The 14,455-nt window shown below is 44.1% G+C and overlaps 2 protein-coding genes across 2 annotated transcripts in view; one reads left to right on the forward strand and one right to left on the reverse strand.

Moving 5' to 3' along the window:
- The window catches only part of LOC142656537 (nmrA-like family domain-containing protein 1), a 396,968-nt gene that overhangs the window by 161,661 nt on the left and 220,852 nt on the right, over positions 1-14,455 (reverse strand). The window lies entirely within an intron of this gene.
- Positions 6,782-8,199, forward strand: LOC142656536 (myeloid-associated differentiation marker-like). The gene has a single exon (XM_075831467.1). It carries the CDS (start codon positions 6,800-6,802, stop codon positions 7,661-7,663), a length of 864 nt encoding a protein of 287 aa, XP_075687582.1. The 5' UTR covers positions 6,782-6,799; the 3' UTR covers positions 7,664-8,199.

Genomic DNA, 14,455 nt, shown 5'->3' on the forward strand with positions numbered 1-14,455 from the left:
ACAGAAATCAGAACTTCTAGAATATTGGGCTCCTAAATATTCTAGTTTTTATGTTTTTATTTCCGGGTTGTACATTTACAGATGGCGGCCGCTCGTCCGTGTACAGATCAGTCCTATAACGTGAAATCTCCAGATTATAGCGACACCGGAAAAATCCAAGATGGTGAAAATATCAAAGCTGCCAGCTGAACGGGTGTATCTGAGCCTATAGTGTGACACTGTCTGCTGAGCTGTGTATCTAATCCTATCATGTGTGATACTGTGCTGAGCTGTGTATCTAATCCAATCATGTGTGATACTGTCTGCTGAGCTGTGTATCTAATCCTATCATGTGTGATACTGTCTGCTGAGCTGTGTATCTAATCCTATCATGTGTGATACTGTGCTGAGCTGTGTATCTAATCCTCTCATGTGTGATACTGTCTGCTGAGCTGTGTATCTAATCCTATCATGTGTGATACTGTCTGCTGAGCCTGTGTATCTAATCCTATCATGTGTGATACTGTCTGCTGAGCTGTGTATCTAATCCTATCATGTGTGATACTGTGCTGAGCTGTGTATCTAATCCTCTCATGTGTGATACTGTCTGCTGAGCTGTGTATCTAATCCTATCATGTGTGATACTGTCTGCTGAGCTGTGTATCTAATCCTATCATGTGTGATACTGTCTGCTGAGCTGTGTATCTAATCCTATCATGTGTGATACTGTGCTGAGCTGTGTATCTAATCCTCTCATGTGTGATACTGTCTGCTGAGCTGTGTATCTAATCCTATCATGTGTGATACTGTCTGCTGAGCTGTGTATCTAATCCTATCATGTGTGATACTGTCTGCTGAGCTGTGTATCTAATCCTATCATGTGTGATACTGTGCTGAGCTGTGTATCTAATCCTCTAATGTGTGATACTGTCTGCTGAGCTGTGTATCTAATCCTATCATGTGTGATACTGTCTGCTGAGCTGTGTATCTAATCCTATCATGTGTGATACTGTCTGCTGAGCCACTGTATCTAATCCTATCATGTGCGATACTGTCTGCTGAGCCACTGTATCTAATCCTATCATGTGTGATACTGTCTGCTGAGCCACTGTATCTAACCCTATCCTGTGTGCTACTATCTGCTGAGCTGTGTATCTAATCCTCTCATGTGTGATACTGTCTGCTGAGCTGTGTATCTAATCCTATCATGTGTGATACTGTCTGCTGAGCTGCTGTATCTAAGCCTATCTTGTGTGATACAGTCTTCTTACCTGTGTATCTAAGCCTATTGTGTGATACTGTCTGCTGAGCTGTGTATCTAATCCTATCATGTGTGATACTGTCTGCTGAGCTGTGTATCTAATCCGATCATGTGTGATACTGTCTGCTGAGCCGTGTATCTAATCCTATCATGTGTGATACTGTCTGCAGAGCCTTATATCTAATCCTATCATGTGTGATACTGTCTGCTGAGCCTTATATCTAATCCTATCATGTGTGATACTGTCTCCTGAGCTGTGTATCTAATCCTATCATGTGTGATACTGTCTGCTGAGCCAGTGTATCTAATCCTATCATGTGTGATACTGTCAGCTGAGCCAGTGTATCTAATCCTATCATGTGTGATACTGTCTGCAGAGCCTTATATCTAATCCTATCATGTGTGATACTGTCTCCTGAGCTGTGTATCTAATCCTATCATGTGTGATACTGTCTGCTGAGCCAGTGTATCTAATCCTATCATGTGTGATACTGTCAGCTGAGCCAGTGTATCTAATCCTATCATGTGTGATACTGTCTGCTGAGCTGTGTATCTAATCCTATCATGTGTGATACTGTCTGCTGAGCCACTGTATCTAATCCTATCATGTGTGATACTGTCTGCTGAGCTCATATATCTTATCTTGTCATATGTGATTCTGTCTACTGAGCCACTGTATCTAAGCCTCTCATGTGTGATACTGTCTACTGAGCCACTGTATCTAAGCCTCTCATTTGTAATACTGCTTGCTGAGCTTCTATATCGAATCCTGTCCCGGTGTCAGGGTAGATCCCTGGTCAGTCATGTCGTCCTGGGTCGTCGGTGTCCTCCTTTATGTTGGACACGGCTCTTCATCTCTGGTCAAAACTCTACATTTACTTGTGCTGACAACTCTTCTTTCAGCAGCCATTTTCTGGAGCTATGGGGCTATGATTTAGTCACAGGGTCACCCAGGATTCATAGATTTGCATAGTTCCTGCTCCTTCTCCCCGCCCCTTCCTGCTCTCTGTGGCTCCACCTCCTCAGGTTTTACACTGAATTGAATGCAATGTCTGATCTATCAAAGCCTGGGAGTGAAAAGCTAGAAAAACCTACGATTTCTTTTAAAAGCGCCCCCATCCCGGACAGGTAATGTAGTGGCGGATCTCCTGCTCCTGTCCTGCTGCATGAAAAGGCAGATTTGACATTCAGTAGTCTGGGAAAGCTGGGTGAAAACTGTCCCAGAAACTTTATCAACTATTGAAAAACTGTCACCCAGTTCATTGAAAAACTTGACGGAGGCTCCCCAAAAAAAAGATTTATACACTGGTCAGGTCATATATACACTCATTATGGGGGTTCGTACAAATATTGTACAACGACCTCAACTCCTCACCATCCCCCAACCCGGGGGGCTCCAGCGCAAATATTCACAACTTCAAACCTAAATAAAACGTTAAGTACCTTTGCAAATCTGTTTCTTTCCTCATCTTGAATCAAATTATACTCCAGTCACATCCAGAGCTGCATTCACAACTCTGCTGTTTGCGCTGTATAAGATCTAAATCTCCTACACCCCCTGCTGGCTCAGTGTCTGTCCACTTCATGCACAGCTGTGCTGCATTGTGGGAGATGTAGCGTTTCTACCAGGCATTGTAAAGTATTACATTATGCATCTCCCACAATGCAATGCGCCGGAGGACATCGCGTTATGGGAAGTCAGCTAGTCTGTGAACGCAGCTCTGGAGGTGACTAGAGTTTAAAATAAAAATGACTCGATATTATCTGAAGATTTGTCCTGATGAAGTCGAGCGGTTTCTGGGAAAGCTGGGTGACAATGGCGCCATTACAGCTCCCACAGGTGTTTGTCACCCGGCTCTTGTAGACTTCTGTAGTGCAGCTTATATGGGTGCCCGGGATGTCGCTACTGCATAACTTGGCGCCTGCGAGCTGTAATGGCGGCCATCTTGATTGTCACCCAGCTTTCCCACAAACAGATATTACTAAGGAATGGCGGAATTCGTCTTTGACTGGGATTTCATAGAAAGCGCCCTCAGTACCCCCATACGGGAGCTTAGATACATGACCTAATCTCCATTACAACCAGATACCACTGCGTGAAATTCTTCATGTTTCGTGTACAGTGGGGGAGGGGAGTGTTGTGGGCGAGCAGGGTGTGATTCTGGAATACAAAGTATCACCTGTAGTTACAGAGGGCGGTCACTGGTGCACGCTCACTACACGCCCTGCCAGCACCACTGCCCCATTCAGCACGGAGAAGACGACATCCTGCCGTAAAATGTCTCCAGCAACTTCACAGAATTTACATTTCTAAAGTCTGCAAAACCGGGCACCGGCTCAACGGCCACGCAGCGAAGGTCCAGCTGGCAGTGCCAACCATTAACCATGCTGTAGCTCCTGGCATGGAAACCCACTAAGTGCTCCTTACTACGTGACCCGCAGGTAAGAGGCGCCTCAGCCTTAAAGGGACCCTGCGCCTACATTTTTCACGTTTTTTTTCACCAGTTTGGCTTTGCTCATGTACACAGAACAATGATCATTACGGACAATTAGCGTCGTTCAGATTTTGGCGATATTTGCTCCGTGACGGTTTAGATACATGAGGTCCGTCGTGTTAAAATTCAGGCGCAGGACTGTGATCTAGGGGTCCGTGGGGGCTGGGGATTCTGTGTTTACATGCGCTCGCTGCTGGATTGATTGGCCATGTCTACTCTGCTTATGCAGGATACAGGACAGACATGACCAATCAATCCAGCAAACAATCCCTCACAGATCAGTGCTCTGGAACATGGGAAGTTGCCTATAGCAACCAATCAGGTTACTGCTTTCTTTTCTGATTGGTTGCTATGGGCAACACCTCCACATTTCTATGGCATCGCTTGATAAAACACACCCCGATGGCCCTCGTTTACAAAGCAGTTTACGCCATTTTTGGGCTTATAACGTCCCAAAAAAATGGTGAAGTGTGAAAAATTTGATGTAAAATCGACATTTTTCTCATTGTTCGTCACATTTCGGAAAATAACGAGAAAAGTAAACGTAGTTTAGGCCATGTTTATTGAGAGAGCGAATTGAGAGAGTTGCAAATTTACGCCTGCTGTGATTTCTACAGTGACCGAGCTCACAATGCGCCAAATGTATTAAGAGACGTGCGCCTTTTATCAAAATTGGCACAAATTACTCCAAATATCTTAAATAAATCCTCCTCTGATTCCTGTGACCAGCCGAGAATACGCTAGAAGCGCGTCCGATTTTTGTCAGCGCGTTTCTCGTAGTGTCGTGTGGTAGCGTGTATATTAGGGTTTGTTCACACGGCCTATTTTCAGACGTAATTCGGGCGTTTTACGCCTCAAATTACGCCTGAGAAGACGGCTCCATTACGCCTGCAAACATCTGCCCATTGCCTGCAATGGGTTTTACGATGTTCTGTTCAGACGAGGTGTAATTTTACGCGTCTCTGTCAAAAGACGGCGCGTAAAAAGACGCCCGCGTCAAAGAAGCGCATTTCACTTCTTTGGACGTTTTTGGAGCCGTTTTTCTTTGACTCCATTGAAAAACAGCTCCAATTACGTTCGTAATGGACGCCGCGAAAAACCCGAGTACTTCGCCTGAAAACAGCTCCGTAATTTCAGACGTTTTTGCTCACTGTGTGTGAACATAGCCTTACATTGAACTCCGCTGAGCTAGTCCTATCTTAATACCCCATAAACAGAAAGCCCCTTCTCCTGCCCCCTCCCCTAAAGTAGATAAAGTAGATAATCTGCGGCCCAGTGCTGGGTCTTGGCCTCCATCTCTATCTCCATAGCAACAGTGCTGGAAGTGCTCAGAACACGTGGCCAGGCTCCTCCGCGCCTTCTCTTACATGTGAGCGGCAATGTCGTGGCATGGAGAGCCGGAGTAGTCACCCGTGGGCCGTCTCTGCTGTTACTATGAGAAGAGCCGGAGATATTCTGACCTCTTACAAATAGAGCAGCTAAGAAATCAGTCATTATGGAACCTGAGCGGCCACCAGTGGATTATTACTATCGGAAACGCCATTTTTTTTCTTCCTGGAGTTTCCCTTTAAGAGCCGCATTGTATAAAAAGAAGAAGTGGCTAATTGAAATTTCTCAACGACAACCGACAACTTTGCGGAAACAAACGAACCTTTGCCTATCTGAATAGAAAGCCAGGGCAGAGAGCGGAAGCCGATCTTATCTATCTCCGCCAACAGTAGGGTGGCGTCCTGGGCAAACAAAAAGACTCAAAAACTGGAAAGCGTTCAGGACGATCTCAAAGGAGAAGGAATGATCGAGGCTCAAGACAAAGGAGTCCTGTAATGTGACTCAACCACGGCAAGGGTGGTGCCCCATGATGGATCAGGAATCCGCCGGCAGATCTGGTATACCCCAGGAGGAGGGCCATGTGCCTAACATCTCACTACTGCCCCCTGCTGACATTAGTGACTTTACAAAGCGTGCTCTGCTGTAGTGTATTGTGGGAGATGTAGGACATAGTCTGTTCTAGAAAGTACACTACATCCCTCACAATGCAATGCAGCAAAGTAAAGTACCTTATGGGATCCCAGCTAAGCTGCTAAGGCAATGAATTGGCCACCGTGATATAATGTTGGAATTTAATTTCTAAGAGCATTGAGGTTTGGGGCACAGAATGCCTCAAATATATCACTGGTTCTGTTGGTCTGGTTTAGTTGATCATAAATGACTATTTCTATCCTTTTTTTTATTTTTTAGGTGCCGCCAGTCAAAGGAGAAGTGACTGTCATGGATCCAAAGGGATCTCGATAATCTGATTGTCCTACAACCACGTCCTTCATCTCCGAGGACTGTTCCTACAACCACATCCTTCATCTCCGAGGACTGTTCCTACAACCACATCCTTCATCTCCAAGGACTGTTCCTACAACCACATCCTTCATCTCCAAGGACTGTTCCTACAACCACATCCTTCATCTCCGAGGACTGTTCCTACAACCACATCCTTCATCTCCGAGGACTGTTCCTACAACCACATCCTCCATCTCCAAGGACTGTTCCTACAACGACATCCTTCATCTCCGAGGACTGTTCCTACAACCACATCCTTCATCTCCGAGGACTGTTCCTACAACCACATCCTTCATCTCCGAGGACTGTTCCTACAACCACATCCTTCATCTCCAAGGACTGTTCCTACAACCACATCCTTCATCTCCAAGGACTGTTCCTACAACCACATCCTTCATCTCCGAGGACTGTTCCTACAACCACATCCTTCATCTCCGAGGACTGTTCCTACAACCACATCCTTCATCTCCGAGGACTGTTCCTACAACCACATCCTTCATCTCCGAGGACTGTTCCTACATCCACATCCTCCATCTTCAAGGACTGTTCCTACAACCACATCCTTCATCTTCAAGGACTGTACCTACAACCATATCCTTCATCTCCAGGGACTTTTCCTACAACCATATCCTTCATCTCCATGGACTGTTCCTACAACTATATCCTTTAACTCCAAGGAATATTCCTACAACCACTCTCCTCATCTCCACGCAGTGTTCCACTCAACGCGAGGATGAATTTCCGCGATCTGATCTCTCCCCTGTATATCCTACGCTTCTTCCAGATCTTCTTCTCCTGTACGGCCTTCAGTTTGGTGGCCAGTGTAAACGCGTACCCTAGCCAATATGGCGCCTGGAGCATGTTCACGTGGATCTTAGCCTTCATCATGACCATCTTAATCGTTGTTCTGGAGTTTAGTGGATTCCACGGTGCCATCCCCATCTCTTGGGAAGACTTCACGTCGGCTTTCTCCATGTTGGCCTCGTTGATGCTCTTCACCACCTCCATCATGTATCCTTCCATCTTCCTACACGGCGGTTGCAGTGGACTCAGTGGACACAACTGCGCATGTCGTGGAGCCGCCACCGCCATGTCTATCCTCTGCTTCTTTGCTTATGCCATTGAGGTGGGCCTCACTCGAGCCAAACCTGGGGAGATAAGTGGATTCCTGTCCACCGTGCCGGGACTCTTGAAGGTCTTTGAGGCCTATGTGGCCTGCATCATCTTCTCCCTTCTTCCCGGGTCTTATCCGTATGCTGGACTTCAGTGGTCCGTGGCGGTGTACTCCATCTGCTTCATCATCACTACACTCATCATCTTTCTAACCATAGGGCGCCTCTTGGCGATGATACCCGTGAATATCGAGAGAGTCCTCATCGGGTTCAACATTTTGGCAGTGGCATTGTACATCACCGTGGTGGTCATATGGCCATTGTATTTTTTCAAGAAGGTTCCAAGCCGGGACTTGTGCCGAGGTTACCCCTGTATCTGGGACAATGGAGTTGGCATCACCATCCTGACCTGCATTAACTTTTTGGCATATGTCGTAGATTTGGCGTATTCCTTCAAAATGGTTTTCTTCACCGTCCAAGCCTAGACCCAAAAATATTGATGGACTTAATCTAAAACTATGGATGACCTAAACTAGGGGCAGTGCGGGCATTACGGGACTCTGATATCTAACAAGGAAGATCATGTGTATACACAGATGTAGCAGAGCCGAATCAGTCAACAAACCTTCTTGAGGTGTACAGCTCTCCGAACAAAGACGATGACGATCTACCTGCCATCACGATATCACCATGAATCAATGGCCTAACTACAGAGCGTACAGTGGTTGCTGTACCAGTTGGGGCCCCTGCTCTTTAGGGCCCACAGGAACCTAATGATAGGTACGGAAGGACTATGTGGTGGTTCTCATGCTAACATGCCCATGATGTATTCATACTATACCGAGCGATCTCACCATACAAACCATATAGGTCCTAAACTCGGCTCTGCTACATCTGTAGAAATGGATGTTTTTGTATATTCGTATATGTGCACAGTAAATGTAGATATTAATACTTCTGTGCATTCTAAAACTAAAATAAGTCACTATTCGGTAAAAAAATAAAATAATGAATAATGCCAGGATGTTTCCTACGATGCGCTTGTTGTTTGGTAGCCACATCTAGAATAAGAATACAGTAAAATTCCTTTAATCCGGCATCAATGGGACCTTATTCATGCCGGATTATCAGATATTCTAATTGGATGGTCTATAAAAAAAAGTCTATGAAATTCAAGTCTTTCGTAGTGTTCTATGTTGGATTATCAGGATATCTGGATTATGAAATTCCGGATTAAAGGAATTTCACTGTCTATGGTTGCTATGACGACCATTGCCGGAACGAATGCAGCCACTTGTGTCATTGAAAGCTCATTAAAATGCTCCGTTGGTATCTTTGCATCTTGAGTCGTCTTCTGTCAAGTCGTAAAAAAATGTGTCTATTTCTTAATTATATCCGAGGCTGGGAAAGCTGGGTGACAAACAATATGGCCTCCTCAGCGGTTGTCACCCAGGCTTCCTAGACTCCTGAATGGCAAATCAGACTACTTATGCAGTGGAGCAGCCCCCCCCCCTCCTGGTGCCGATCAGGACCCTAATAAAGCTGGGTCACGGGCTCAATAATATCAGCCATATAAGTGGTCACCCAACTTTCCCAAATTCCTAAGACTATTTATCCAACGACCCACACCCCTCTTCCATATTTGTGCCGATCAGGACTCTAGTAAAGTTGGATAACAGCCTCTATAATATCAGCTATATAGTGGTCACCCAGCTTTCCCAGATTCCTAAGACTATTTATGTAATGATGCACCCCCCTTTCTTATATTTGTGGCGAACAGGACTCTAGCAAAGCTGAGTGACAATCCCTGTAATATCAGCCATATAAGTGGTCACCCAACTTTCCCAGATTCCTGGGACTATTTATCCAACGACGCACCCCCTATTTTCTATTTGTGCCGATCTGGATTCTAGTAAAGCTGTGTGATTTACCCGTGTAATAACTATATAGTGGTCACACAGCTCTCCTAGACTATTTATGCAATAACGCCTCCCTCTCTCTTATATTTGTGCTGGTCAGGGCTCTAGTAAAGCTGAGTGACAACCCCTGTAATATCAGCCATATAGTGGTCACCCAGCTTTCCCGAGAAGTCGCTATAACTAATAAACATCTGAAAAGCGTGAAGGATTTCTAACCAGACCGTGATAATTACCAAGAGCTGTAATAAGGTTATAATGAACGCTGCGGGCGGATGTTATGGGGTTATTATGGGACTCTGAGGCAGCTGCATGCCACGCTGGGCACGTGTGTGGGTGCCGGCAGATCAGCAGCGGGCATGTTGACAGACGAGAGAGAAGTGATGACTAGACGTGGCGCGCATGAAGGGTGCGGAGCGCGGTTTTTAGGAAAGATCAAAGGTCGCAGAGTTTTGTTTCCAGGCAATAAGAAGCTAAATCTGTCCCCAGCCCTGAGGACTTCACCGAGAGATTATCACCCGGATCTGAGCAAGAATGTCGCGGTAATCCCCGTCAGGATGATGAACCTGTCCGCCCGTTATCTGCCCGCCATGAGCCCAGAGGTAGAAAAGGAACAGTTGTCCTTCTCGTAGTAAATAATTCCCCAAATATTTTGTACTGGATAGGTAGGGTGCCCAACAAATGGGGGGACGGGAGACTTGGGACGGAGCCCATGTGGACCTGACCATTCACTATATGGGCCCAGATATTTCAAGTGTTGGTCCAACACAAGACTAACAGACATGAAGAGAGAGCAGGGTAGAGCCTATGTAAACTTGCATCCAACTGGGTGACCAGAGGCAGATCTCCATAGCCTCCAAAATGGCTGATTGGAATATATCCTATGCTTCCATCATTGACTGCCACCTTGTGGTGTCTTAAGTGTATTGCACAGCGTTAATCTCTATCATCATTCCTCCCCCAAGTTTTGGGACTGAAACGGCTAATTGGCTGCAGAAGGGATCATGTGGTCGTGGAAATAGAGCAGAGGAGAAGTGTCATCCAGAGTCTCCATAGAAAGACCAGAAGTGTTTGTGAATGGTTCCTGTATGAGCAGTTCGGCCATATCAGGGGGCACATCAATATGTCAGAGCAACAGACGGGTTTTTCAAGGTCTGAATTGTAACTATTCGTGACATGTCACAATATGATCAGTTTTTCTTTGTATTTTTATAAGAGCTAGAGCTCCATTCCCTGACACAGAGCTCCAAATCCCCCGCAAAGCCAGTTACATGGTCAAATTCTGGTTTCCTGCAGCCGCCACTAGGAGGAGCTCACTGAAGATGGATTTGCTATTGACTTCAATGGGAGCTGTATAAATCTGAATGCAGTGAGCTCCCCCTAGTGGTGGCTGCAAGAAATCAGAAATTTGTCATGTAACTTTCTGACTGTGAAGTAAAGTAGCGAAAATTAACCCTTCAGTCCATCTTCCATTTTCCCTGTTATCAGCCATTTCAGGATGGGGAGAGGCTGACTGTAGCACAGGTGAATACAATCTATTACTCCCTGTTATCTGCCATTTAAGGCTGGGAAGAGGCGGAGTTTAATAAAAAGTTTTGCAGTTTATTGTTCCCTGTTATCAGCCATTTCACAAAAAATTCCTTTTTCGTGAATCATTACAGAACGTCTTTTTACGTTCCGCCACCAGGTGGTGGTAAAGTGTACTTATTCTCCCCCGCTCTTGTGCTTTGAGTGTGTGACACGAGTGTGCACTACTGTTGACGTGTTACCAGCGTGAGATCTATTATCGGAGGTGTGCGCTGTGCGTGGGTGTGCGGCGTGTTTGTATCTTGTGTGTTTATGTTACCGAAAGCGGACTAAACAGGCCAGGTAGCTGTATACAAAACACGACATTAATCACTTGGTGTGTACGTAGTAATCTTATTCTTATTGTTCTATTCTTCGTCTTATGTTGATACATCCTGTTCTGAAGCAATGAATGACCATTTAAGTTTTCACAGCAGCGCAGAGTGTTTTAGGAGAGGCGTGTGCTGACCTTGTGAGGGCAGTGATGTTTCCTCTCATGTGATGATGTCAGTGAGAAGAGAGCTGCATGTGACCAGAGCAGTATCTTCATGTAAAGCCGTCTTCTCAGCAGCACAGAGTATTTCAGGAGAGGATATAACTAGCCCATACGAATGCAAAATTATTTATTAGGGAGTCAGACGGGCTCCCTAATGTTCAAGTACAATGTAAAGCCTGGCCTGTTAGCAGAGTTTCCCTTTAAATCAGGTCAACAGGGCAATTGTAAGGTCAACATGCATTTTCTGTTTTGTCCAGCAGGAGGCAGTAGTGTACAGGCTTTGTGGCTGATCAGTGACTAGTGGGGGCCAGAGAGGCTACGTCAGAGTTGTTGTGAGATCCGATATTTGGGGTTTATTTTGGTCGTAAGTTGCTGGTTTCGGGTTTTATATCACAAGGTTTTCTGAGCAGGTTCAGATCTTATCAAGTTTTCTCAGCAAAAGTCGAAAAACATTAAGAGAATTGTTCCGGTGACTCGGTCAAAGTTTCCAGAATACATTGTGACATATATTTTCTGATTTACATTTTTGCCGCAGAGATAGACTTGTTTTTGATTTTTAGAGTCTATAGTAAAAGTTATTTTGCCCCAGAGCCCCAACCTCCAGTCACCTCCAGAGCTGCATGCAGAAATCTGTTGGTTTTCTGTTTCTAGAGCGCTGTGCAGAATGGGAGTTCAGTACACTGTTAGGTACACAGCTAGAGCAGTAACGTATAGAAACTACAACCTGTTCCTAAGGGCATGTAGCGGAATTCTGCAGCTCTGGATGTGACTAGTGACGTAAAAATGTGATTTAAATTGAGATCTGAATAAAAGCAAAGGTGACTTGAGGATAAGGATGAGATTCCAGATGTCATTTTAAGGGATCAACGGAGCAGCATGTTCCTGAGCTGGTGTATCTAAACTTATCTTGTGTGATACTGTCTGCTGAGCCATGTATCTAATCCTACATATTGTGGGATTATGTCGGTTGAGCGGTGTAGCTAACCCTATCCTATGTGATACTCTCTGCTGAGCAGCTGTATCAAGGACTATAATGTGTGATATCGTTTTCTTCCCCATCACGTAATATACATGTGATAACTATTATCCAGGCTTCGGATTACACATTACATATTTCCAGGGACCTGTCACAGAACCGAACCTGGAAATTCTGAACTGTGCGGATGGATTATTCTCCAATGTTCTTCAATTCACAGAGGTAAAACCAATGTCAGGGAGGTGGGTATATACCAGGATTATATAATTTTTTAGAAATAAGTTAAATATATGGAAATACTGCCCAATAGTAAAATAAATAATACCACCATACAGTGTCCAGATCATACTGCCATATATTACATAAAGTGTACAGATCATACTGCCATATATTACATACAGTGTACAGATCATACTGCCATATATTACATACAGTGTCCAGATCATACTGCCATATATTACATACAGTGTCCAGATCATACTGCCATATATTACATAAAGTGTACAGATCATACTGCCATATATTACATACAGTGTACAGATCATACTGCCATATATTACATACAGTGTCCATATCATACTGCCATATATTACATACAGTGTACAGATCATACTGCCATATATTACATACAGTGTACAGATCATACTGCCATATATTACATACAGTGTACAGATCATACTGCCATATATTACATACAGTGTCCAGATCATACCGCCATATATTACATACAGTGTCCATATCATACTGCCATATATTACATACAGTGTACAGATCATACTGCCATAGTGTCCAGATCATACTGCCATATATTACATACAGTGTCCATATCATACTGCCATATAGTACATACAGTGTCCAGATCATACTGCCATATATTACATACAGTGTCCAGATCATACTGCCATATAGTGCATACAGTGTCCAGATCATACTGCCATATAGTACATAGAGTGTCCAGATCATACTGCCATATATTACATACAGTGTCCAGATCATACTGCCATATAGTACATACAGTGTCCAGATCATACTGCCATATAGTGCATACAGTGTCCAGATCATACTGCCATATAGTACATACAGTGTCCAGATCATACTGCCATATATTACATACAGTGTACAGATCATACTGCCATATATTACATACAGTGTCCAGATCATACCGCCATATATTACATACAGTGTCCATATCATACTGCCATATATTACATACAGTGTACAGATCATACTGCCATAGTGTCCAGATCATACTGCCATATATTACATACAGTGTCCATATCATACTGCCATATAGTACATACAGTGTCCAGATCATACTGCCATATATTACATACAGTGTCCAGATCATACTGCCATATAGTGTCCAGATCATACTGCCATATATTACATACAGTGTCCAGATCATACTGCCATATAGTGTCCAGATCATACTGCCATATAGTGCATATAGTGTCCAGATCATACTGCCATATACTACATACAGTGTCCAGATCATACTGCCATATAGTGCATATAGTGTCCAGATCATACTGCCATATACTACATACAGTGTCCAGATCATACTGCCATATAGTGCATATAGTGTCCAGATCATACTGCCATATATTACATACACTGTCCAGATCATACTGCCATATAGTACATACAGTGTCCAGATCATACTGCTATATAGTGCACACAGTGTCCATATCAGATATCATACTGCCATAGAGTACATAGTGTCCAGATCATACTGCCATATATTACATACAGTATCCAGATCATACTGCCATATAGTGCACACAGTGCCCAGATCATACTGCCATATACTACATATAGTGTCCAGATCATACTGCCATATATTACATACAGTGTCCAGATCATACTGCCATATATTACATACAGTGTCCAGATCATACTGCTATATACTACATATAGGGTCCAGATCAAACTGCCATATACTACATATAGGGTCCAGATCATGCTGCCATATAGTGCACACAGTGTCCAGATTATACTGCCATATATTACATACACAGTCCAGATCATACTGCCATATAGTGCATATAGTGTCCAGATCGTACTGCATATAGTGCACACAGTGTCCAGATCATGTTGCCATAGAGTACATAGTGTCCATATCATACTGCCATATATTACATACAGTATCCAGCTCATACTGCCATATAGTGCACACAGTGTCCAGATCATACTGCCATATACTAAATATATTGTCCAGATCATACTGCCATATACTACATATAGTGTCCAGATCATACTGCCATATATGCACACAGTGTCCATATCATACTGCCATATAGTACATACAGTGTCCATATCATAC

Source organism: Rhinoderma darwinii, chromosome 6 (genome assembly GCF_050947455.1).
Source record: "Rhinoderma darwinii isolate aRhiDar2 chromosome 6, aRhiDar2.hap1, whole genome shotgun sequence".
NCBI lineage: Eukaryota > Metazoa > Chordata > Amphibia > Anura > Rhinodermatidae > Rhinoderma > Rhinoderma darwinii.

Coding starts and splice junctions, on each gene's coding strand:
- LOC142656536 (XM_075831467.1), top strand. CDS start 6,800: ATGAATTTCCGCGATCTGATCTCTCCCCTGTATATCCTACGCTTCTTC.